Source organism: Arachis hypogaea, chromosome 13 (assembly GCF_003086295.3).
Source record: "Arachis hypogaea cultivar Tifrunner chromosome 13, arahy.Tifrunner.gnm2.J5K5, whole genome shotgun sequence".
NCBI lineage: Eukaryota > Viridiplantae > Streptophyta > Magnoliopsida > Fabales > Fabaceae > Arachis > Arachis hypogaea.
This window is the reverse complement of record NC_092048.1, coordinates 3937814-3964276: the sequence shown is the minus strand read 5'-3', so window position 1 is coordinate 3964276 and position 26463 is coordinate 3937814. Positions and strand designations below refer to the sequence as shown.

The following is a 26463-nucleotide window of genomic DNA, read 5'->3' as shown; positions in this document are numbered from 1 at the left end:
AAGTAACAATGAAAGAAGAATTGGAGATGAAGAATGAAAATAAATCAACCCATTAAATTACAATAGAGCTCTCTTTTCCAATGGAAAGAGTTAGTAATTCATAACAAAATATTTACAAAGTAAAAAAAAATGGAGGAGAAGAAGAGTGTGTGAAGGGAGAGTCCGAAGACCCATCCCAGCGGAATGTCTCCAAATGTGGAAACTAAGGCCTATATATAGGCCATCCTAGATTACAAACTCAAATGATATTGAAAGCAAATTACAATAAAATGAAAATTAACTATTCTAGATGTTTCTTGTGACTTTGATTGAGTGGTATTTGTGGGCTTTGCTTGCTTGAAGTTGAGTGGACCTTGAAGCAATGTAATTGAACCAAGACGATGCTCCAGGGTCACTTTGCATGTATTGGGTGCTCCTTTGGGCACTGGCTTGGCGAGGGTGCAACTGAGCGCTGGGCATTTTTTCCTTGTCACGCGTACGCCTCGTCCACGCGTACGCGTGATGCTTTGTTGTGGCGCTCTTGGAAGCGAGCGTGCACGAGAGCGTAACGTTGATTTCCACTGTCACGCATACGCGTGACCCTTGTCTGGCGCTCTTGGAGGTGAGGGTGAGGACGAGCGTGCATACTCCAGGAGAGTGCTAGTCTTTGCTTGTCACGCGTATGCGTCGCCCACACGTACGTGTGACCCTTGTCGAAGACGCTCTCTTTGCAAGCGCGCAGATGAGCGTGGCACTCATTTCATCCTCACGCGTACGCGTCGCTTTCGTTGCGGGAGCTCAGTACGCGAGCGTGAATGTGAGCGTGAGGAAGAGCGCCAGTACAAGCGCCACCGCCATGGCCAAGGTGTGCCTTTCATTTTTCATGCTTGTTTTGTGCTTTTTACTTCCTTTTCTTCCACCATTTTCTACAACGTAAATCAAATCAAAGAGATGAAAGTAATGTATGACTTAAGCACAAAAATACTCAATAATTAAGCATGATTATTTAAATTTTGATATGAAAAAGCATAGAAAAACACAACATGATGCCCATGCATCACCCTTTAGTCACTGTTCTGTTATCTTAGCTGAGGTTTTGTGGCGTTATTTGTTATATGATTGAGTTTCGGTTATTACATGTTGCGATTAGAGTTGCCGTGGTTACTGCAAAGTGGTATGGAGCTGTGGTTATGGCTGCCGCTGTTGCGGGCCATGAGAAAAACGAGTTTATGACGCGTCTTAGAGTTTTCGAGTTTCAACTATTTGAGGTAGGGGTTTTTCTTAAAATCTACTTTATATTACAGAGTTGTTATAAATAGATATAGACGTGAAAAATATATTCTGTGATTATGTTTGTCTTATGGATGTCATTGTTCGCAGAATTTGAATTACTGATTGTTTAGGTGGTGTGCAGTTGTGGATAAGAAATTGATAATGAAACTGAATCGGCATTGAAAATGATATGATTTTGAAAGCGATTTGATTTTGAATTGGTTTGATTTTTGGAAAGGATTTGATATTTGAAGCTAGTTGGGAACGGGTTGGAAAATGTGGTTTTGATGGAACCTGTAAGGGTGGCATAGTCCAAATTTTAGAGAACATGCTGCCCAAATTTTTATAAAAATTGGAGACTTCGTTTAAAATAGTTATTTAGAAAGATTTAGATTTTTAATAATTTTATAATTTGATTTTTGTAGTTATTAAGAAAAGGTTTACGTTTTGAAGTTTGATTTATTTAGAAAAGAATGAATTATGTTTTGAATCTGTATTATTAAAGAAAGTAATAAGAGGTATGATGAGAATGAGTGTGAGAATGAAGATTGATTTTTGAGTATGGTTTTTGAACAACTGAATGATAATGAGAATGAATGTGAAAATGAAATTAAATTTGATTGAGATACCTGGGCAGTAGCATAGGATTGTGGTTCGTTCCGCTTGCTCCAAGTCAGTGATTATGACGCCTGGGTAGTAACAGCAGTAGTGGATTATTCCACTTACTCCAGGTTGAGCTTTTGAACACCCGCCTGAGTAGTAGCGGTAGTAGTGGTTCTTCCATTCGCTCTGGGTTAAGCGGGTAGTAGCAAGGGGGTTGTAGCTCAGAGCTACTTGCTCCGCAATGGGTGTTTTCGTCCAAGGTTAGCTACCAGGACATATCGGGTTGGCTATATAACTGATAGATGATATAATTAGTCGTAGGACAGGCATGCATCATATGCATTTACATGTTTTGTTTGAGTTTGAATTTGTTTTGGTCTGCCTAACTGCTAAACTGTTATTAGCTGCTATCTAAGCTATTTGCTGTAACTGTTATCTATACCTGTGTTTTTCTTGTCTGTTTTGCCTGTGTTTGTTCCTGATGTGGTACTTTTGAGACTGAGTTATTGGTAAATGAATTGATGCCTTTGATGATAGCGTGGTTGATTATGTTTGGGCCGGAGGCCGAGGTTGAATATGTTTGGGCCAGAGACCGAGGTTTGATTATATTATGTTGGGCAGGAGGCCGTGACTTGATCCTGTTCTGGGTCGGAGGGGCTGTATTTTATTATATTATGGCGTATTATTGAATTTTGGAATTTTTTTATAATTTAAAGAAATGAACTTTGAATTTGGATAAGTAAACGTCAGTTTTTTTTTCAAAATATTCATAAGATAACGATAATCACTGAGCTTGAAAACAATTTTTTTATTAAATATCTTTTTATAACAAATTCTGAAAATCTATGGTGAGACCATGTGGTTAGGTTCTCACCCCCTACAGTTTTATCTTTTCAGAAGACGAAGGAAGAAGTTTACGAAGAGTTGTATTGCGTTTTGCTTATATATACGATGTTTTAGTTTAGATATTATTCTTCCCTTGCCATTAACATTATAATTTTGTAAGAGGGATAGGAGTTGTATGATTTGTATGTATATAATATGTATAAGTTACTTGAGTAATAAGTTATGTATATTGGTATATGCTTGTTTATTTTCAAGATAAAGTAATTTTTTCGGGTTTTCAACGGAAACAACGGTACGGTTTTGAGTCAAAGGCTCCTATTATATTATTAAGTATATGAAATCGTCGTAATACTTCTTGCTATCAGAGTGGCACAGCCGAAAGCATGACATTCTGATAGTGAGCGTGCTACAAATTAGGTGGCAGATACTTGAGCCTTATCTAAGACGATCAGGATGTTGTAGTTCTTGACAGCAAGCATCGCTGTTTCTCTGTTGAGAAACTTCAACCCAATCTCGAGCTTCATCTCACCCGACAAAGCATAGTTACTCGGTCTGTCTTCTGCAGTAGTCGAGTTCATTGTTCCAAGATTTAAAGATAGATGGTGTGCTGGCAGCTGCTGGATACACCACCCCCACCCCCACCTCCCAATTCGGCACGAAATGGAAGAACTGTCTCGCGATAAAGCAATTGGGTTTCGGGAACAACTTCTGCTTCATCACCGCTAAAATCTTCAATCTCATCTTCATCATACGTGTCTGCCAAGCCATCAGCATGACCTTCTGGGAATGCAACAAGGTTGGAAGGGGAGGGACGTGCATGCCAATTTTCTGTATTTTGTTCCGGCGTCACAAACGCATTAAAGGTGGGACTATGACCCCTACCAATATCCTGAAAGGGAACGAATTATACCGATCCCAAATTTCTAACCTACTCCATATTATTAGAGTTAGATGAGGTTCCACCAATATCCTGAAGATTCACACAAAATTTCAATGAATAGATGCTTCCAATGCTACGATGATAAAAAAAACATCATCGAAAAATGTTGGTCAGATTTAATCTACATTTTCTGATATGCAAACAAGTTGGCTACTGCAACTAGCATCCTGTAAGTCAACTTCGTGATTTTCTTTTTTCCAACCATACCAGTATTCATGAGAATCAAATTTTTCAGTTCTTGCAACGATGTTTGTGGCAGAATCATTATCCAAAGTGGATCATTACAAACAAATGTAATACCTTCTGCTGTATGAAAAATTTTTCTATTTGGATATATGATGACATAGATGTTTTCAGAAGCTATAGACACAACAAAACTAGCAACCATGATATTTAAGAGAGAAAGAAAATAAAGAGGTGGAAGAGAGATTTTGGTGTTGGAAGAGATTGAAGGAGAATAGTTCCTTTCGTGTATGGTAACACACTGGTAACCACAAGCGTTTATATAGCAAAACTCGGAACCAATTTCACATGCGGTACACCTTATTTGTACCATTTTGTTTGTAGTATCAATGAGTTGGACACCATTTCGTGTCTGTCTCACCTGATGTGCGCATTTCGTGGGCACCAGTCATTAAATGGCCACTTATGTCCATTTCACTAGCGCCGAGGCAGAAGTGGTTTTGCCATATCAGATTCAATTCGGTAGCTCTCCCCCTAAAATAAAGACTTAAGTTATTTTGCGGGTATTTCTTCTGAAGTGGTCTTGTGCATTTTTGTTTTCCTTTCTATCCTTACGTATTATGGGAATTAAAGTATTTCTTTTATTATTTAAATAAAAAAGCCCTCTGCAACATTATCGCTTCAATGTATTGTTGCGGTTGCGTATAGGAGTACTCCACGGTCGCATCTAATGCTGCGTGGAAATAACCAAAATTTTCCCTTATTCTCTTAAGTCTTAACCAATCCCCCAAAGACAATTATTATTATTATTATTATTATTTATACATACTAAACATGTCTAATAATTTATATTTTTATAAATTAAATATAGATAATAATAATAATAATAATAAGAGATAAATATCAATTCAGTATTCGAAAGATCTAGATACAGATAAAATAGAATATAAAAGATGTTATCGATAAAATAGCTTTTGAACAATTTTTAAATTGAATAAAAGTAATCATCTATCGTTTGATTCCGTTTTCATTGACAAAAAATGCTGAGTTGGCCAACAAATTTGATAAAATCTCTAATTTACCCTTAATCACCAACCCCTTCCTCCCAACTCCCACTACCACCAACCTCTCACACAATCTCAATTCTACTATCATTCTAATTTTTCACCACACAACTTCATTATCATCTTGTTTTTTATCAATAATAAAAAAAAAGATTTTTTTACAAACAAGAAATTAAAAAAAAAACTTTCTAGAAAAAAAGAAAGATTGAGATTCCATGAGACCATGAGGACCAAATTGCTGAAGAAGAATATCGCAGTGCCCTAAACTTCTTCCATGGCAACTGTTGCTGCTAATTCTCCACTGCATCGCAACAATGCTCACCTTTACGCCACTTTCTTCGTGCTTCTCTTGAGATTTCTTTTTATTTTTGTTGCATCACGTTTTCTTAGATTGGAATATGATATTTGTATTTGTATTCTTCTTCTCGCCTTTGTTGTGGTGGTGGTATTTTTGGAGGTAGAGGTCTTTTTCGTTGATGGAGGAGATGCTTTAGTGCAGTTCGGGTGAGCTTCGTCAAGCTTATCTGTAGCGCTGTTTTCATTTTTTCTTCATCTATTTTATTGTCGCTTTAATAATATGTTTTGTTTTGATTATATTTGATTGTCGTTTTTCTTTTTTGGTCACCTTGTTGCTGCTATCGTTTTTCCTCTTCTCCACCTCGTTGTTCTGGACATTTTTGTGAGTTATTATAAATAAAGAAATTGGTTCATTCATAAATTTTGATTATCCTTTAGTTGCTAAAGTTTTAGCCTTTCTTCCAAAATTTGGATGAGTTTGGCCTGATGATAATGATGTTGCGGGAGAGATGATGACTGTTCTCCATTTCTATATATGAAGAATAAGAAGGAGGAATACAACGATCTTTTGAAAGAGAGAGAGTAACAGTAGAACCAAGAGTAAATTGAGAATTTTATCAAATTTTTTGTCCAACTCAATATTTTCCGTCAATGAAAACAAAGTCAAGTAATGGATAGTCATTTTTGTCAAATTTAAAAATTATTCGGGAACTATTTTGCGAATAATATCTTTTGGGTATTATTTTATCAGGACCTGAATTTTTCGAGTACCGAATTGGTAGTTGCCTAGTTAAGATGATAACTATATTATACAATAACTAAAAAGATTATAGGATCAACTTTTAGAGTTGATAAAATAATTTTTTTTATAAATTATATATGATAAAGATATTTTTGAAAGAATTGTATGAATAAATTAATATATTTATTAAATTATATTTTATTTATTAAATGTATGTAATAGCAATAAATATAAAATTAGTTAAAAGGACTAATACTATTTTTTTAAAATTAATACAACTCCGCTAGGGAGACAATGAAGAATCTTGATAATGTGAACAATAGGTTGGTTATTTAGCCCAATAGGGATAAAAAATGAAAACCACTCCGTAAATTCCCCTAAATCTAAAAACCCTCATTCAGTTATTTCACAAAAACAACCATCCAAACCCTAATTACAAAGAGTTTTCACCCTCAAATCCTTCTTCCTCCCCAGCCAGCAGTCACCCCTAACGTTCTTCACTAACCATCCTACCTCAGTGGCGTAAGAGACACTATCACCGTCCATCAACTTCAACCCCAGCCCACCCCCTCTCTCGCGTGTGTTTGTATCCGTCGCCGGCAACCAACAGCTCGGACGGATGCCACCTTTCCGTCGCGAGTCTCTGTGTCATCCGTCGGCCGCCCGCGTCGAGGATGGCCTTCGTCGTTCCCATCACGCGTCCCTGGTGCCTAGCTCGCTGCTGTCTCCCACGCCGGTACCCAGTCTGGAGGTTGCGTTCTGCCACCGTTGCCCTAGCGTCCCAGATTGTTGAACTCGTGACCGCTGAATAGGTCTCCCTCGTTGCTGCTACGGCACCCACCCCCAGCCGTCGTCGACATGCTACCGGATGGATACCAAATCGCAGCAAGGCTTGTTCTTCCATTGCTGTTTTAACAGAACCCATTAAGCCCCAAAAAACAACCATCTACGTAAACAGTAACCAGTGGCGGAGCCACATAGTGGGAAAGGGGGACAATAGCCCCCTAACTTTAATTTTTTAAATTTAAATTATATATAAATTTCTGTTTAATTCCCTTATGTTTTTATTTTGATCTTATTTTATTGTGTAAATATTTTTGCCCCCTCCCTCTAATATTTCATCTAGCTCCGCCTTTGATAGTAACAATAACAATCCGGCTAAGTATAGAAATGAACATCCAACGTCTGTGATAAAAAATAACCATCCAATTACTCACTAAAACGACCATCTGCATACATAATGGCGTGTTGGTGGGCTGCACGACAGACGAAATGTGTGCGAAGGAGGTGTCTTCGTCGGACATTCGTGGACAGTTGGGCAGTGTCGGCTGGTGTTCTGGGCGGCGGCGGGTGGTGTTCTTTGTGGCGTCAGAGCGGAGAGAGTCGAAGAGAATGCGCGAGAGGAAGGCACTGCAAGGCAGAAATCACACGCGGAAAAGGGAGGTTACCATATACGTAACTGGATCATTTGCAAATACTTATTTTTTAAAATTTTAAAATTCAAAATTATTAGAAATTATTTTAATTAATTATCATCTGATTTTAATTTCTTTTTTAACTCTATTATTCATATTGTTCACTAAACTCATTGTTTCACTATACTTTTTCAATTAAATATTATATACGATAAATGGAATTAAAAAAAGAAAAAGTTATACTTTAAAGTTCAAATTTCTCTTATATTCTTGTAAGGTTGTGTTTGTTTGTAGATATTAAAATTGTAACTGAGATTAGAGGATTTCGACTTAACATTATATTTGATAAATAGAGACTGAAATTAAAATTTATATTTTAGGAAATAATATTTTAATTTCTTCGATACTTTTAAAAAAGTGAATACACATAGTATTAAAATTTAATAATGTTTTTTAAAATATATTCTCTTTTAACTTTTTAAATTTCAATTTTATTCCTCTTTAAAATAAATTAGGATTTCTGTTTATATTTATTTAAAACTAAATAAAGTATTATATCTTAAATAAAATATAATATAAAAATTTAATCAAATCTTTATTTTTTAATATTATTTTTTAATCTTTATCTTTCAGTCTCAATCTTCCTTTTAAATCCATCTTAATGGATCATTCTATGAATGATAAATTAAATATGATTTATTACACTTTTAGTGAGACTTTGTATATAACTTTTAATGTCAAACTTTAGCAAATGCTAGCCTAAATTTAAAATTAATTCCACTTCACACGACAATAGAAAGCAACTTGAGAAGAAAATGTAATATAATGTAGTCCTTTTATCCCGCTCACCTAAGATTATCTAAGGTTTATAGTTAAAAAAAATAAATTCTCTCAATTTTTTTTAATAATTAAAAAAATAAAGTATAATTTTTTAATTTTTTAATATTTTTTAATATTTTTTTTGATTATAAAATTAATAATAAAAAATTACACTTTATTCTTTGAATTATTAAAAAAATTGGGAAGAATTATTTTCTCATAGTCACATGACACAAAAATTAATCCTAAAATTAACATATATACATTCTTTTTAAGTGGATTGAAAAACACCAAACACATACAAAGTTACAAACAGAGAGTAACCATTTCCATCCAAGTTGATGGACTCAAGTCTCAACTTGAAATAGAGAGTAACCATGTTTTCTGTTTGTAATTTCTCCCACACTAAACACTGAATTTCTTTATTTTTCGCCAAGTTCGTTCAATCACGTTCCATCGTGTTCGTGTGTGTATTGCAATGACAGTTGCAAAACTGCAAGCACTATCTTCATCAACTCCGATGCCTATGCCTCCAACTTAAAAAAAGAAAAGAAAAAAAAAGGGAAAAACACGCACTCCAAACCTCTCACTCTTCGCACGTAAAAAATAAAAATAAAAATAAACAAAGAGAAGTTTTTCATTTTCTTTTCTCAGATCTAAACGCGAAGTTCCGCTCCCTGCTTGTTTCCCGGGAAAATGGAACGGCTCCCGCCGATGGATCTGATGCGCTCCGAGAAGATGACGCTCGTCCAACTCATCATTCCCGCCGAGTCCGCTCACCGAGCCGTCTCCTATCTCGGCGAACTCGGCCTCCTCCAATTCCGAGACGTACGTTCCATAATACTCTTTCATAGATCAGCTTCGTGTTCTTTTCTTTTACTTACACAAATTTTCCGTCATTTTGATTTTTTTCGCTCGTTTTTTATCTTTACTTTTGGAAGAATGATTTCTTCGTGTTTGTTTTTGGAGTTCGTTCGTCGTTTTGTTCGAGTTCAGTATGAAAACCGAAAAACTGTTTACGTATCTCTCAAGGAACGGTTGAAGATTGCTATGTTGTTGAATTTCACAGTTGAAATGAATCTGGTAATGGCAAATGGTGTTTCTCTTGTTGTTTGTCACATGCACAGTTAGTGAAAACTGTGATCGAACGTTCTGAGTGTTTATGTGAAATTTCTTTGCATGATGAATCTATTTACTATTGAAGAGCTGGTCAACAATTGTGTAGTTCAGTTCACAATTCATTGTTGTTGTTATATTATTCGTCGTTCATAACTTCTTTAGAATGTTTATAATTATAGGAGGTCTCTCCTAAGTAGTTACTACTTTCTGATGAATCATTGATGTATATATGGGCTTCTAGAAGTGCTTTTGGCCTTCCCAGAATTCCTGGTTTGGACGTTGCTGCTGTAAAATTCTTCTAAGATCTAAAATAATTGTGCTCTTATGAACATACTTTCTTCATCTACAGTTAAATGCTGAGAAAAGTCCCTTTCAGAGAACGTTTGTTAACCAGGTAATCTTCCCTGCTCTCATTAGCCGGAATCCTGTTGGTTTTTCTATACCCCGATATTTGTTGTCTTTTTTCTGCATTGAAGTTTAAAATGTATTATTTTTGTTTGTCAATATTTGAGGTGAAGTTGGAATTTAAAGGTTTTCCTTTTGGACTTCCTGCTAAATACACTTAGTTGGAAGAATATGACAAATAGCATTAATCGTTTCATGTCAATCAGACTATTGTTATCCAAATCCTCAAGATTTGATTTTAAAACTTGTTCTAACTTTGGAATAGTTTTTTAAAAGATGTTTTCCCTCAAGTTTCTAGAATTTACGTAAACCGAACTTGGTGTATAGAAAAAATATTAAAGTTATCGCTTATAGTTTATTTTTGGATTGGATATGATATCAGCAATCTTCAAAAGTCAGGGTTATGCTTATACTTGTCGATATTTATTTATTTATCAATATTAAGTCCCATTTGTATTTAACAGGTGAAGCGATGTGCAGAAATTTCAAGAAAGCTACGATTCTTCAAGGATCAAATCAGTAAAGCTGGTGTAGTATCTTCTGATCCAGTAATGCAGCCAGATATTCACTTGGAGGATTTAGAGGTCCTTCTCTTATTTTACTGCTTTTTCCCCAACAGATATGGTCAGTGAGTGCCCTAGGGCTTGCATTCAAGTTAATAGGTTCAGGATGCAGGACAAGAAATTAGAAATGACATGATGTAATTTAAGTCAGTTATCTGCATTTTCCTATTTTATGTGGAAACTTTACACTCGAAGCTGACGTTTTTAGTCTCTTGGATTCCTCTGAAAACAGATACAACTTGCTGAGCATGAACATGTGCTAACTGAAATGAATTCTAACAGTGAGAAACTTCAGCAATCATATATGGAACTCTTGGAGTTCAAAGTTGTATTGCAAAAGGTATTTCGTTTTGTGATTAGTATTGAACATATTCTCATAACCTCATGTTTCTTTGAAAGTGCTAGAGTTGATCATCTGCTTCCTCTTATCTTCATTATAATAATATTTTCCGCTCGAATTTAGTTAGCAAATAGTGCTTTTTCTGATCACAACTTCGCATTAAATACTAGAATGCTGTACTTATTCTAATATTGTTTCTGATTTTATGTTAATCCATTTGCTTTGATATAAAATACTTACTATATACTTTTTTCCCTGTATCCGTGATATAATTTTATGGATAAATCTCAGGCATCTGCTGTTCTATTTTCAAATCATGGCCATGCTGTTCCAGAAGAGAGAGAACTAGAGGAGAATATTAACTCAAAAGGAGATTATGTTGAGACACCATTTTTGTTTGAACAGGTCCTTCGTAATTTCATCATTCAAAAGTTTAGAATCCTCTAGTCTATTACCTTTTATTTCCCCTCAATTTTATTTATCTTGGAATGCGCTTCAATTATTTGTATATTTAATAGGAAACGAGTATGGAGCCAACAAATCAATCTGGTTTAAGATTTATCAGCGGCACAATTTGTAAATCCAAAGTTCTTAACTTTGAAAGGATGTTGTTTCGTGCTACAAGAGGCAACATGCTGTTCAATCAGGAACCAGCTGATGACCAACTCATGGATCCTATTTCAAATGAGATGGTTTTCTTTCTTCTTATTACTTTAATGATGATTTATTTTCGGCTACAATTTTCTTATTCTGTATTTAAGAAATCATTGTACCATTTTATGCCTCCATTTATTTTCTGATCAATGGATTCTTTGTCCGCATGAAGACTGACCTCTGAAGTTTTCTTTCCAGATAGAGAAAGCAGTATTTGTGGTGCTTTTCTCTGGGGAGCGAGCAAGAACAAAGATTCTGAAAATTTGTGAGGCGTTTGGGGCACATAGTTACCCTGTCCCTGAAGATATAAGTAAACAGAGGCAGATAATTAACGAGGTAAACATGAGCTTAAGAAGATATTAATTCCCCCCCCCCCCCCACCCCACCCCACCCCTTTTTCCAATTGTGTATAATATTGTATTATGAGTTTATGACAATGGACACGGGCCATGTATGCTCTACACACTAGACAATATTGGGCCTTTTGTAGCTTCAGTGTCAACTTTCAACGGGGCAAAGAAAACTACGGAAACATTAAATAAATAGTATCAAACCTTATCATAGCATTCAGATACTAGTGTGCAATCTATGAGGCTTCCTTATATACTAAATAAGATTTCAGAAAACGGTAACATAAAGCTGTTGAGTTTTGTTTCTGGCAATATCATTCATTGGTAATGAGTAGTATCATGAGAAAATGTGAATTATATTGAAATGAATTGTGCCTTGCCAAGTAGATTGTTTCTGTTGCTCTATATCATTTATGTCGTCTTTTGTGACTTATACATAGGAAATTGAAAACAATATGATTTGAAAAGCTTAGTTGGTGGTCATAGGTTTCATCACGTCTTGCTGACATAGAAGCTACTTTGGATGCTGGGACTAGGCACCGGAATAAGGCTCTAGCTTCTGTAGGAGATAATGTTGAAAAATGGATGGACATGGTAAGAGTTAACTTCTGAATATCATCGTCTCAGATTTTTTCTGTTCTGTCTGTTGTAGCTGGAAAAGTGTACTAATCTCTGATAATTATTCTCAAGTAATGGTTCTCAATCTCATCATCGTGTCCTAGGTAAGAAGAGAGAAAGCCGTCTATGATACGTTGAACATGCTAAACTTTGATGTCACAAAAAAATGTCTTGTTGGGGAAGGATGGTGCCCTATATCTGCAACAGCACAGGTAGATCCCAACTAAATCTTTTTTTTTTTAATAATTGGGACACTTTGTTATTTATCGGAAATGTTTAGTAACCAAAAAAATTTAGCAGTAATTAATGAATACTAAATAAAACTGGTTGTTTTTTTGTTTCCTTAACATTACCGGTTATTTATATTATCAGTTTATCACTAAAGAGATTGCATTTATGATATTCCAGATTCAGGAGGCATTGCAACGTGCAACTTTTGATAGCAATTCACTAGTTGGCATAATCTTTCATTCAATGGATGCACTGGAATCTCCGCCTACATATTTTAGGACCAACAATTTCACAAGCCCATATCAGGAAATCGTTGATGCATATGGGTGAGCACAATATTCATTATGGTTTGTAAGAGTAGCATATATGCTTTAAAGACGCAGTGAAGTTAATTACTTTTCGTGGAATTGGAAATACATTAATAGCTTCTATGCCAGTTGATAAATAAACCGTCAGATCAACATGGATGCACTACAAATAAGACAAAGTATAACTTTATTGGAAAACTGAAAATACTCCTGACGAGCATTTTTAATGGCAGTGTTGCAAGATATCAAGAAGCGAATCCTGCAGTTTACACGGTTATTACATTCCCATTTCTTTTCGCGGTGATGTTTGGGGACTGGGGTCATGGAATTTGCCTATTGCTTGGAGCATTAGTCCTTATAGCATGTGAAAAAAAGCTCAGCGCTCAGGTGATTTCATTGTAACTGTCACAAATAAAGTAAACATTGGAAAGATTATACCAAATGCATAATGGGTGTGACACATCAATTGAACATCATTCTTTTTCCATCTAATGTCTAATAAGATCATCATTGTGATGTTCAACAAGCTAGTACGTCCACTTACTACGAGCAGATTAGCATCAGAGTGTAATTTCTAGGTTGGGTTCCGATCAAAATATATTGAAAACAAAACTTTATTTATTTTCTGCGAAACACATAATTGCATACAGATAAACCGGTTATGCCTTACTTTTGTCTTGCACTTTGAAAGTTGGCATCGGAACTAGACACCTGATAGTTTTATTTTATTTCTCCCAGAGACTTGGAAGCTTTATGGAGATGCTATTTGGCGGGCGCTATGTGCTTCTTTTAATGTCATTATTTTCAATCTACTGTGGGTTAATCTACAATGAATTTTTCTGTGTTCCTTTTCACATATTTGGAGCGTCGGCTTACAAATGCCGAGATAATTCATGCAGGTCTTCAATAACTTTTGTGCTAGTATTTTTTATTTGTTATATTTCCTAAATACATGATGCATTACTTGGTATTTTATGCTGTCTTTATTATTTCTTTGAATTACACTTGTGCATTCTTTATTAAAACTATTGTTGAGAGCTATTCCATTTACAAAAAGAAAAAGTTCTTCAATAACTTGGTTATTGCGTTTCGGAGTTGGCTATTGCTGTGAACATGAGTTGATTGCCTTCTCTTCTTTAATGCATTTTATGTACAAAGGTATTCTCGAAAATGTTCTGTAGCCAGGTTGATGGGATGTATGTCATTTGGGGAGAGGTCCTATGTTCAAACATTGAAGTTATGGTATAAACTCCTTGATATGCTGAATTTTACATTTTCTAAAATTCTGATGTCAATTCACGTCATTCTGCTAAGTTGTGAACGACAATGTGAATAATCATTTCGTTTGACACCATCAATTTATTTGGTAACAGTTCTAACTTATAAGAGTTACCATGACATCTGCCAGTTATCCTTGAAGACTGAAGCAAATATCATTTGACTTTTCCCCCCTGTTTTAAGTTTGTACATATTATCATACATTTGTTTCTATTTTTTGTTATACTTATATAGGATCAATTCTAACAGGAAAACTATAGTTCTGTTTATTTGAAATTATTGATGTTTCATTTATAAGTTGAAAAAATTATGCCATGAGGAATAATTTATTGCCGTCCCTTGCAAACATGCACTTGTCTGTTAATGCCCTCTACAGCTTCCGAGCTTGATTGGGAAGCTGTTTTTAACTGGTCTTAACTTTGTGCTGTTTGGTTTTTCTTCATTCTCCACATTTTATCAGGGATGCGCATACCATTGGTTTAGTCAAATATCGAGAAACATACCCATTTGGTGTGGATCCCAGATGGCGTGGAAGTCGTTCAGAATTGGCTTTCCTTAACTCCCTCAAGATGAAGATGTCCATTCTACTTGGTGTGGTGCATATGAACTTAGGAATTCTGTTGAGTTATTTCAACGCTTGTTTTTTTGGTAACTCAATAGATATAAGGTGTGTTGCTCTTCTAACTCGATGTAGCTATTATTGTTGCCGTCCTTTGAGTAAAATGTTTCAACTTACTCTTCATGTTGCTTTCTAGGTACCAGTTTGTGCCACAAATGATTTTCCTCAACAGTCTATTTGGGTATCTTTCCCTTCTCATTGTTGTTAAGTGGTGTACTGGCTCACAAGCGGACCTCTATCATGTAATGATTTACATGTTTTTAAGCCCGTTTGAGAAACTTGGTGAGAATCAGTTATTCTGGGGCCAAGGGGTACTTCAAGTATGATTCTGGTTCTTTTTTTCATTGTTGCTTCATAAATATATTATTGTTATATTTCCTCGTTTTTCTGAGTTACGGCTTATATGCAGGTAGTTTTGTTACTTTCTGCTCTAATTGCAGTTCCTTGGATGCTCTTTCCAAAACCTTTTATACTAAAGAAGCTTTATGATGAGGTGCCACTTTTGCTTTCAGAGTTCTATTATTTTATTGCTTGAAAGCTTGATATGTGTAAATTATGCCGGGGTTTGAGCTTCCCCTATTAGGATTCTAATCCGCTGAAGGTGGTTGAACTTCAACTCAACATGAGATCCATTACAGGATCTTTTTCTGTGGACTAAAATATGCTTGTTCTAACTTACTTACTTCTATAGGCTATGCTGACTTTTTTGTGTTGCCATATTTCAACTTGTTCTATACTTTCCTTCATAGCCAGTTAGTAATAACACATGGCCATTGAGTTTGTCAGGCAATTAATCTTCTTCTATCCTGAATTATTATAGAGATTTTTTCAAGGGCAAACTTATGGTAAGCTTAATACAACTGAGATGGACCCTGAGGTGGAACCAGGTTCAGCAGGGCAACATCAGGAGGAATTCAATTTCAGTGAGGTCTTTGTCCACCAAATGATTCACGCCATTGAGTTTGTTCTAGGCTCAGTTTCAAATACAGCATCTTATCTTCGACTTTGGGCATTAAGGTTTTAATCAGCTTCGGCTTTTTCTTTAATTTTCTGTTTTCATTCGCTGTTCATTCATTAATTTTTGTCATCACTTCGCAGCTTGGCTCACTCAGAACTTTCAACTGTTTTTTATGAGAAAGTCCTGCTTCTTGCTTGGGGGTGAGTTTGATTTATATATAAGCCTTTATATGGTACAGTATTTTACTTGGGCTGTTTTCATGTCCTTTATTGAATTGCTTCACTTTTCTTTGTCTTTTTTGGATTTTTTCCCCATAAATATACATTCCAATGGAACGGCCTTTGATGTACTCTGCTGGCTAGGTGTTATGAAAAATACCATGCATCTAACTTCCATTGTTAACCATAAATATTTATGCATCTAGGGAGATAATGAAGAAATTTAAGTTAAATTAATTCAGATTCCCATGAAATTAAAAGCACGCTCTCATGTTTACTTTTTTTCTTTTTTTTTTTTTTGTGGGCATGGTTTAGGCTCCAGAATTATCCACTCTCAATGTTTGCATTTATTTGTTGCATTGTTATTCTTCATGTCATCAGTTTATCCTAATCATTGATGTCATTCCTTATCAATAACCTATAACAGGTATGAAAATCTCATCATTCGGATAATAGGGCTAGTTGTTTTTGCCTTTGCAACTGCCTTTATACTACTCATGATGGAGAGTCTGAGTGCGTTTCTTCATGCCCTGCGTCTTCATTGGGTAGAATTTCAAAATAAATTCTACTATGGCGATGGCTACAAGTTCAAACCTTTTTCCTTTGCCTCCTTAATAGATGATGAAAATTGATCCATTATTGTGTGTATTGTCAAGACATACGTCAATGGGAGGATCACAAAATGAAAAATTGTACTAATCCAGTGTGGTGGTAGCTTGGACGTGAAGTTTGCTTGATGTTATGCTGCCTGATATTTCAACCTAACCACAAAGTTCTGACTCATTTCCTGTGGCTATGCTGGAGCAACAGATTTCTGCCAACTGACATGGATGATATCCTTAATAGAATGGTTTTCTTTCTTAGATTAGGAAATGGGAAGAGATCAGGGAAGGGAATGGTTAGAGTAATTCTTGTAAAGAGACGAAGTTGTTGGATTTTGTTGTTTCGGGTTATACACACATAATGTAGCGTAGGCTTTTCTGGCATGTAGAATTGTAGACCATTTTCGTGTAACGATTGATCACCAGTTATATCATTTTACTTTTTCTTTAATGATAGCTAGCAACATTCTTGGATAATTAACGCGCCTTTCAACATGCCCTCTGCAACAATCAAGTGATGTAGTCATGTGTTCCCGCTGCTTTGTCTTTGGATTTGACATTCATCCTCGGCTTAGATTTGCTTTCTTTTTCGTATGAAAAAATAAAATAAAAATGCATCATCATGTTCGTCTTTATTGCTTTTGAGTTTTTAAAATTATTTCGATACTTGCAATCAACTATATATTAATCCTCTGCCCCTGGTGGCCCCGGAGAGAGGAATCACAAAACAGTGGTGATACTTGTCATGGTGGCACCTACACAGCTAAACTAAAACGAGTAAATAAGTGAATATTTGTAGACACGGAATAGTCCTAGTTATAGATTGACATTCTTGAAATTAATATATTAAATAAATAATTAAGTTTACATAAAAAATATTTTGTTCGAAATTAAAATTGTTCATCCCAAAAAAAACCTTCACAATATTAGAGTTCCCTGCAATGGAATGACCGAATGAACAAAATAAATGCAGAATAACTGAAGGAAACATTAGGGGTGTGCATGGTCCGGCTTGGCTCGAAGATCCGGCCTGACTCCGAACACTTTAGGATCTAATTTGGTGTGATTTCATTGGATCTAGGGTCGGATAAATGTCTCAAAAATAGACCCGTACATTATTTCGGATAGAGTCCGGGTTATAGCTCGGGTCACCCGAACTCAGTCCGGTGGCCCGGTCATCATATACAAATAATATTTTGTGTTATTAGTGATGGATGATGGCTATTCTTATGTGGAATTTAAGTATTGTAAATCTTAATATTTTGTGTTATTAGTTATTATAAGACTATAAGTTAATGTTTTATGTTTAAAATGCATAAGATGTTAGACTAATGCATAATATTGTATTATTTGTATTAATTTAAATATTTGGTGTTATTAAACAATATTAGTATTGATTACGGTTATGCTTTAATTTTAGAGAAGAATTAGTTCTTGTTATATTTTTCTAAATGAATTTTACCATATCAAATAATGGTTGGAGTATTAGAAATTTGGATATTTTCACATGCTAGTTTATGAGAAGGTATCAAGGTAATGTAATGTTAACGATCCGGTTTTTACCCGGTATAATCGTGATCCGAAAGTGTATAGATTTTATCGAGTCTAGGACTGGGCTCGGGTCTAATAAATAGGTCCGATTTCACCCGACTCTGAACACCCGTAGGAAAGATTAAGGCATTAGGCTAATAAAGTAGATAATTAAATGGATTTAGCTAATTAAATATAGTTTTTCTTTGGTCAACGACTTGGTAAAGTAGTCAAGGACTCACTCAACTTGGTAAAGGGCCGAAGTCTAGGCTCTTCACGGGCCACATAGGAAGAAATGGTAAAATAACTAACGACCGAACAACCCAAGCTCCTAAGCTCAATGACCATTGACCAATCACATTCATTCCCGTACCGTTGGATGGCACCTTCTTAGTTCTTTCAAATTCACATACCTCATCTTGTAACTTCCTTTTTTTTTATTTTAGGTGAACTCATAATGTAACTTCAAACCCTCGTATAAAAGCGACGGTGATTGTTCCCTTCCCGCTCAACCTTCGTTTCAAAATTTCAGATCCAACAATAATAATAACCGTAACCGAACGCCAAATCCAAATCCAGATCTATTCGCATTTACTGCGATACTGATGAGAAGAGAAGAAAAATCATGGATTCCATTTCTAACATCCCACTCTTAGAAATCACAGCCGAAGACGATTCCCTACTCTTAGATGCTTCCACCGCCGGAGGTGACTCTGCCGTCTCCTCCGCCGCCGCCGCGTCCACCGTCTTCTCCTGCTCTCCTCTAATATCTGTCCGATCTCTCCCTCGAACAAGTTAGTGCTTCGTACTTTAACTCTTAAATTACGTTATTTCCAATTTCATTTAAAATTTTCACAAAAGAAGTCGATGATTTCAAATAGTAGTCCTCTGCGGTTGTTGATGGTGTGATGCCGCAGATGGTAGGGTTGGTGACGTGAACTCCGAAAACGCCAGTGCCGCGACGCAGAAAGACAGTAAGAACAACAAAGAGAACGTGATTTGGAACAACAAACCGGAAGCGGCAAAGCTCAGCATGGAGCCTCAGCAGATGAAGAGGAAGAAGAAAGAAGGAGGCTACAATTTGCGAAAAAGCTTGGCGTGGAATCGTGCTTTCTTCGAGGAAGAAGGTATAATTTTCAGTTCTACTATTTCTCGATTCACATCGATAAAAATTGAGGAATATTAGCGGCAAAACACTTTAAGGTGATATTTATTACTAAATTATAGTTAATAATTAGTTATTAATGTTGAGTGTTAATCGATTAAGGTGTTTTGAACCCGTTGGAACTTTCGATGATTAGTGGCACTGCCACTCCTAAGAGGCCTAACACGGTGTTGAAAGCTATCAACGAGGAAGAGCCAGCTAGTGCCTCTATAGCACTTAAGGAAATTGAAGATAATTTGTTTAAGCAATCCTCGGAAGGTGTTGTTTGCACTGAAAATAGAAGCGTTGGTGCTGCTGCTTTTCTATCTCCCAAATCTGGAGCATCAACCAAGGTTAAAGCCTTTGCTTCTGTGGTTAGTCTCTATTCTGCTGCTGCTGCTGTTGTTGTTTTCCTTTTTTTTTTTTTTAATTATTTTGTTTATATCTATGATCTATCATATGCACCTTTTTTTTTATATTTGATTTTGGATTACCATATGTGATTTGTTAGGCTAAGCGGAAGGTGCTTGCAAACAATGATACTGTTGTGAATAGACCTAAACGAAACGTGTGTCTCCGGCCAGCAGCTTCATCTTCATATCCTTGCAATTGATTGCCTAGATTATATGTTAAGTAGGTGTTTAGTGTTTTGCTTATTTTATTTTATTGAGTTGTTTGTGTTTCTGGTTTTCTGCATCTTTTCATTTTTAACTATAGAAAGGTTTTCTTCTTTACGCCTTGACCTTGACTCCTTTGAAAACTGAAAAGACCTGAACCAGTGAAGGCAACAAATAGGGAATCAAAAGCCACTAATATTGGTCCAAAATCCAATGCATCGGTGGTTGCAAATACGCCCAGGAGAGAAACGTTGATCACAAGTTTACCTAAGAGAAATCACAATGCACATCCGGGTAAGCTTTGCAATTTGTTTTTGTTTCTTTTTTTAATAGGTGCTTTGACCACTCTAAATATGAGAGATATGTTTGCAAACTATTACTGTATGGTATTAATAATTATAATGTGAAATCGAAAAGTCATCCAATTCAATTTGATTGAGGTTTTTAATCTCAATTTGATGAATAAATTTCTTGTGTTTTGTTGACTTTGTGTCTCTTCGACAGCTACTAATATCCAAAAGTATGCTGGAGCAAAAGGCTTGTCAAAAAACCCTAGAATTGTGCCACTGCCAAATAAGCCAAAAGTTGATCAGGCTGATAAATGTTCAATTTCCAGAACTGTCAACAAGGAAGCTAGAAAGCATTTGGTTCGAACTTTAACCTTCTACAGGCTTTAGCTTTCAATATTATTTGCTTCATCAGTTGTTTAGTCATTTTAGTTTAAATAATAAGCATGCGATTATTCTCTTGATGTTTTTGAACATGCACAGGATAGCTCAATCTCAGAAAAATCTGTACCATCTGGACAGCATCAATCAGGATCTAGAGGACCTAATGTTTCAGAAGCTTGTGTCCCACAAGTTATTTTGGAGACTAATGAGAAAAAACAAGTGAGACAGCTTCAGACAACAAAACCATCAGGCCTAAGGATGCCATCTCCCTCATTGGGATTCTTTTCTCAGGTATAACTTCCCTATTTGGCTCCATATTTGATACTTAAGTCTATACATCTGTAAAATGATGCTTATGCGTATGATCTCGTATTTAATTATTTATAACTCAACTGCTTTGCAGGCCAAATCTTCCAATTCACACAGCCAATTACAGAAAAGCTCTATACCTTGCAAACCTGAAGAGAATAATTTTCCCAAATTAAGGAAGTTGGAAAGACATTGTATGGATGAGGCAAGACTCCCACAAGTATCTAGTAAAGGGTCTGACATTGTTGAAAACACAATAAATAATTGCACTGAGAAATTCAGTTTGCCAGATGTAAGGTCAGAAGCAAGCACTGAAGTAAATAGTAATCGTTTAACAGCATCAGTAGTGGAAAGTCATTCATTTGTCCCTGGAAAGATAAGTGAGCAAGAAATGGTTGAAAACAAGCAGAACTACATGAATGCAGAGCTACACTTTGACTTAAAATCTGAAGAACAAGCAGAACTACACAAAAGCGAAGGTGTCTCTAACATGGAGGACATGGAACCCCCTAGACATGAAAAGAAGCTTCTTTCAAAGAGTAGTCATAGCCATGAGCAGTTGGAGAAAGAGGTTGACCTCCCTTTGGAAGACACGTTACATGATGTTCTGTCCTGTGCGAGTCAGTTGGTAGTTCAAGAACCAGAGCCCATAATCCATCATAGCATGCATAGAACTTTAATAAAGAGAGATAATATTTCCAATACAATGCCAGATGCCGTGGTACAAGGTGAAGAACAAGTCACTAGTAATGTTCTGACTTCTAATGAAAGCTTCTTGCTACAGCAAAAAGATACCAAGTCTTCCAACGATACAAGACATTCTGGAGAATTCAAGGAACACAATTGTGTCAAGACTGCAGAAGCAAATGACAATGCTGGTGGTTATGACAAACAAGGAGATGCTGCACAAGCGGATGTATTGAATGGGAATCCCTTGGCCAATTGCAGCGTCAGTACCCCAAGTATTTTAGGGGTAGTTAATCGGCAGTTAGAGGGGGAACAAATCAGTATTCCAAATCATAGTATAATAGGAGAAATTAGTTCAGAAATTGAAAATGAATCCCAGGGAAATACTTCTGAGGTCATTTGTGTGATAACTGTATCCTCCAAACATCCCCTTGAGAAGTCTGTACCAGAAATTCGTGTTGGTTGTGAAAGTCAACCAAAAGTAGTTGAAAGTGAATACCGCCAGCATTCACTCAATGATCAATCAGGTTCCATTCCAGGATCAGTGGATGAAGCAAGCCACCAGATTGTTGATTCAAAAGCAATGGATAATAGCACTCAACCAATTGAACTGGATAGGATGTGTGACGATTGCATAGCTGTTTCAAGTATTTGTGACGGTGAGGTAAAAAATGTATCTCCAGGAAGCAGAACAATTTGTGAGAATAATACAGAAAATATTCACTTTGTGAAAGCTGACTGTGACTCAAGGGCAAATGATATGTTGATTAATGACCACTGCAACATGTCTGAATGGCAGCTTAGTGATGATGATTCTTCAATGGATACCTCTATGAGCTATGATGATCAGTATGATGTCTCAGGAAACTTTGAGCAGCATGCTAATATACTTCCTGAATGGCAGCTTGGAGATGATGGTTCTTCTAGGCACACTTCAACACAATTAGATGATCACCATGATGTCCCAGGAAATTTTGAGCAACGAGCTGATTCACATTCAGATTCTGAAACAAACAAAATGGTTTGTGAAGATGAGAGTTTGGTGAAAACTGACGGTCACTTGCTTGATGAGAATGAAGTTTGTGGTGCGACCAAAGATTTCATTTCAAACACCGAAAACTCTATTTGTAGTGGATCTGAAAACCCCTCCCGCTTTTTGCAACTCATTGTACCAGCTCAGTCGGTCACGGAATTAGATCACACTATGAGCAAGAGTGAGAAATCACTTGCGAAAGATGTACAGCCCCTGAACTTTGCTGAAAATCCTGAGATTTATAATTGCAACAGTGAACAGTGTCTTTCAGTTGCCAATGATCAGCTTCCGTCGGTGGGTGATATTGACAATAATGAAAAATCTCATCTTTCGGAACTGCAGGGGACTACTGTTGTTTATGCAAATTCGCAGCATGTTAATAACATAATGCACTTGGAGGGTGATGGGGAGACTACAAATACTGCTTACTCTGAAGAAATCAAGAACCAAAATCTATTTGAGGGTGCATCAAAAGGAAGCATTATCTCTACAAGTGAAAGCAACTATTCAAATCATCATACACAACCAACGCCAGAGTACAAAGATGGAAATCTTGAAGCGGATGACAGGTTAGAATGCCTGCAAATTGGTAATATGAAAGTTTGTTCCACTGACATATTGCCAACAGAAGTTCAATTCAATGATCAAGTTGTGTCTGCTGAGTTTGATTCCTTCATAAAAAGCAGTGAAGATATCACCGAAGAGGTAGTTACTTGCCAATCTGATGTGCATTGTTCTTCTAGTGAAAATTCGAAGTTACCAGCTTCAGATAATGAGCCCTTTCACACAAGAATCCCACAAGGGAGCGAAGTTAGTTCCCAGGAAGCGAAAAATAACATTCTTGAGGATCATGAGTTCACTAATATTGACACTCAGAATCAGACAACTGGCAGCCTTCATTTAGCAGAAGAAAGCAGCAAAATAACTCATCAGTGAGTACCTTATTTAATGCGATAAAATTTGCTGTTCTATCTTTTGGCAACCTTTTCAATTTTACATGTACAACATAGTTTGGATACTCTGCACATTTTGTGATGTAACATTAAATTCGTGAATGGCAGCGAGAAATCTGCGACGAAAAGCAAGCCGGAAGTCCCTTCTGTGAAGATTCCACCAAATGTTGCTCCGTTTTCTGATGAATGGTTAGCTGCAATTGAAGCTGCTGGAGAGGTAATCGCATTTCCTGACCTCAATTTTGCTTCTAAACTCGATTTCTTTTTTTGTAATACTTTTGTATAGGGTTACGTCAAATGTTCATGTTTGTATCGTATATGGCAATTAACTCATTATTATTACACGTCAATATAATAATTGAATCGAAGAAATCTGATTCATTTTATGGCGTAGATTTCCAATGTCTGATTATTTACGGTGTTTACAGGAGATTCTTACAATGAAAGGCGGTGCAGTACAAAATTCCCCCCCTGAGAAGCCTCAGCAAGAACCAAGTCCTTGGTCCCCGGTAGGTTCATTCTGATCTAACTTTTTTTTTTGGACAGATATGGGCTGCAGAACCCAACCCATACAAAACATACAAGGACACATAGTGGTGCAACAATAATGAAAACCCAACCACCAAAAGCATGTCGCCTTACCGAATTCAAAATTGAATGCTGAGCTTATAATTAAGCGCATAACTCCACCATGCTTTCTGTTTTTGGTCAAAGTAGAGGGCCTAGGCCCATACATAAAAAAGGAAAACGTACATCACCCTAATCTCTTTTATGACTCTCATCACTTGAAGTAGGCACTCGCGCCATATGCTTTTTATTATTATTATTATTATTATTAAACACTAAATTTAAACATGTCTAGAAACTAAAATAATTAAATTTGTATTTAAAAAAGTATTTAATAAAAATTATAAAAATGAATATTTAATTTATCCTTATTAAGTTATTTGAAAAGATTATATTTAATTAAAATTATTTGTATATATTAATTAATTACTTATATTTGAAATTTAAAAATAACTATTCATCTTATTGATTTTTTTTTTTGTAATTTATTCTCTAATTACAAGAATAAACTATTTTTGTAAAAGAAAATTATGATTAGCAAAATGGATATTATCAATAATTGTTACTCATATAAAAAAATTAATAATAATAATATCAATATATAAATACAATTAGAAAAAGAAATAAAATTGTATTTGTAACTATAGATCCAAAAATTAAAGAGTATATGTAAACTATTGCATGAGATAACTAATTTGTGAATTTAAATATGGTTTCAAGTAAATATGAATGTGTTAATAATAATTATTTTCAAAAATTAGAAAAGATACGCACTTTTTGAATAAAAAAATTAAATGTTTATTAAAAATCCTACACTTTTCTAAATGCTTCTATATGAATTGATTTTCTCTTATTAAGGTTTTAGTCTTCTATTTTGATGGTAAAATTTTGTATTTAAAATTTAACACATTGTGGAGAATTTTCGTTCAAAAATTTTAAAATCACAATTGTGTTAAATCGATGTTTTTATTTGAGTCTTTTCTCCAATTTTATGATGAATTTTTTCAAAATAATAATAATTCTCGTCAAAAAATACATTAGCACATACGAATTGTCTTGTCTTTTGTTGTGATTTTTTATAATTTATTGGGAATAATTATCTTTTAAATTAAAATTTAATAAGTGTTCTTAATATTAATTTTTTTTCATAACCTTTTATCATTAAATCACCTTAAAAAGAGTAAATGAAGAAAACAAAACTTAATATACCCATATAGATTAAAAAATATTATACCATCTAAAAAATTTGTGTAACCAGATAAAATGATGTTAAATGTTTAAGAATAATTGTAGAATTATCTTAATTTTTTTTAATATATTATAAATAGATTTTATGAACTTTGGAAGCTCTTCACGGATCATTGGTCACTTCTGAATCTGATTTGCGCTTGGTATTTGGATTGGTATTGGTATAAATATTAATTTGCTTTCTTTGTTTCATTTCGGTTGTAGGTTCGTAAACATCAAGCCATTGGACCGTATGATTGTACGAAACACACTAATATCCCACATTCCGATTCCTCATGACAAAAACTCTGATTTGTGATTTGATCTTACAATCATATCTTCAATCACTAACTTTTTCTTCGTTGCTGGTCTCTTTAACTAAAGACACGTTGTATGGAGCAAGGAGCGATGCTCCATGAAAATGTTTTCAAAGAGCAAAAAAGATTTAAAAAAAAAAAAAAAAGCTTATTTTCACTAACTGTAAATGATATCCGTTATACTTATACTTGGTTTTACAATTGTATAATGATATATTTTATGATTTTCCACTATCTGTAGAATATGACTAACAACAAACTGAATAATGATCCTTCGCAGATTTACGAAGATCTAATGTCAACGCTTCATGTATCTTCTCTATATAGTTTGTTTAGTTATCATTAAATGGCTTTTATGAATAATATAATTTGGATATGTTTTAGGTACTTCTATTAAATACATGGATTATAATAGTAATTAGGTATATAAATAATAAAAATCAGTTTATATTGTCGTGTTATAATTTTTTTTGCTCTAATATTGGTTCTTTTTATCCCACACGTTATTTTTTATTCCCTATCAGATTATAATCTTCATAGATGTTTTAAAATGAGGCTCAATGAGGCAAGTCTCAATGATTTGACATTAGCAACCGATGAGCATCAAGTGAAAGTTGTTACCCAATTTTTTTTTTATTGTTTAATTTGTAAATTTTATTTCTAACGCTCAACATATACTTGTTTAAATTATAATATTAAAACACATTTAAATGATAAAATATTAGAATAAAATTAAAACAAAATACAAAATGGTTAAAAAAATTATTACTCAAGAAATATTTTTGCGAATAAAAATAATATTAAAAATATTAGTAAATAATATTACTTTTATCAAAACTCACTTTACATGTTAGTACATGTCAACTTATTATCGTTACGTCAGTATCTTTGATAAGGGTATTAACCTTTAAAATCTAAAGTTTAAAATGAGACATATTCAAACGATAAAGGCTATATATATAGTTTTAAAATTTTTCAAAAATTT

General features: G+C 35.0%; 2 protein-coding genes across 2 annotated transcripts; both read left to right on the top strand.

The window, feature by feature from the left end:
• Positions 1 to 8571: 8571 nt before the first annotated feature.
• On the top strand, positions 8572 to 16894 carry LOC112736564 (V-type proton ATPase subunit a1). The gene is made up of 18 exons (XM_025786070.3): positions 8572 to 8988; positions 9629 to 9673; positions 10149 to 10268; positions 10480 to 10587; positions 10879 to 10992; positions 11106 to 11279; positions 11440 to 11577; positions 12078 to 12185; positions 12314 to 12421; positions 12618 to 12766; positions 12982 to 13135; positions 13487 to 13647; positions 14487 to 14693; positions 14782 to 14965; positions 15055 to 15138; positions 15466 to 15662; positions 15744 to 15803; positions 16249 to 16894. Exons 1-18 carry the CDS (start codon positions 8857 to 8859, stop codon positions 16451 to 16453), a joined length of 2448 nt encoding a protein of 815 aa, XP_025641855.1. The 5' UTR covers positions 8572 to 8856; the 3' UTR covers positions 16454 to 16894.
• Positions 16895 to 18292: 1398 nt separating this feature from the next.
• Positions 18293 to 25949, top strand: LOC112736563 (uncharacterized). Its single transcript, XM_072211083.1, has 11 exons — positions 18293 to 18747; positions 18871 to 19080; positions 19221 to 19471; positions 19609 to 19695; positions 19858 to 20008; positions 20219 to 20361; positions 20485 to 20676; positions 20789 to 23346; positions 23476 to 23584; positions 23796 to 23876; positions 25387 to 25949. Exons 1-11 carry the CDS (start codon positions 18579 to 18581, stop codon positions 25459 to 25461), a joined length of 4026 nt encoding a protein of 1341 aa, XP_072067184.1. The 5' UTR covers positions 18293 to 18578; the 3' UTR covers positions 25462 to 25949.
• The last annotated feature ends 514 nt before the right edge of the window (positions 25950 to 26463 follow it).

Bases quoted from the DNA above. Each gene is read 5' to 3' on its own strand.
- LOC112736564 (XM_025786070.3), top strand. From the start codon at position 8,857: ATGGAACGGCTCCCGCCGATGGATCTGATGCGCTCCGAGAAGATGACG. The intron at 11,280-11,439 runs GTTTTCTTTCTT...TTTTCTTTCCAG, and splicing joins ATCCTATTTCAAATGAGATG to ATAGAGAAAGCAGTATTTGT. The intron at 13,648-14,486 runs GTCTTCAATAAC...ACATTTTATCAG, and splicing joins TGCCGAGATAATTCATGCAG to GGATGCGCATACCATTGGTT.
- LOC112736563 (XM_072211083.1), top strand. From the start codon at position 18,579: ATGGATTCCATTTCTAACATCCCACTCTTAGAAATCACAGCCGAAGAC. The intron at 19,081-19,220 runs GTATAATTTTCA...TAATCGATTAAG, and splicing joins TGCTTTCTTCGAGGAAGAAG to GTGTTTTGAACCCGTTGGAA. The intron at 19,472-19,608 runs GTTAGTCTCTAT...GTGATTTGTTAG, and splicing joins TTAAAGCCTTTGCTTCTGTG to GCTAAGCGGAAGGTGCTTGC.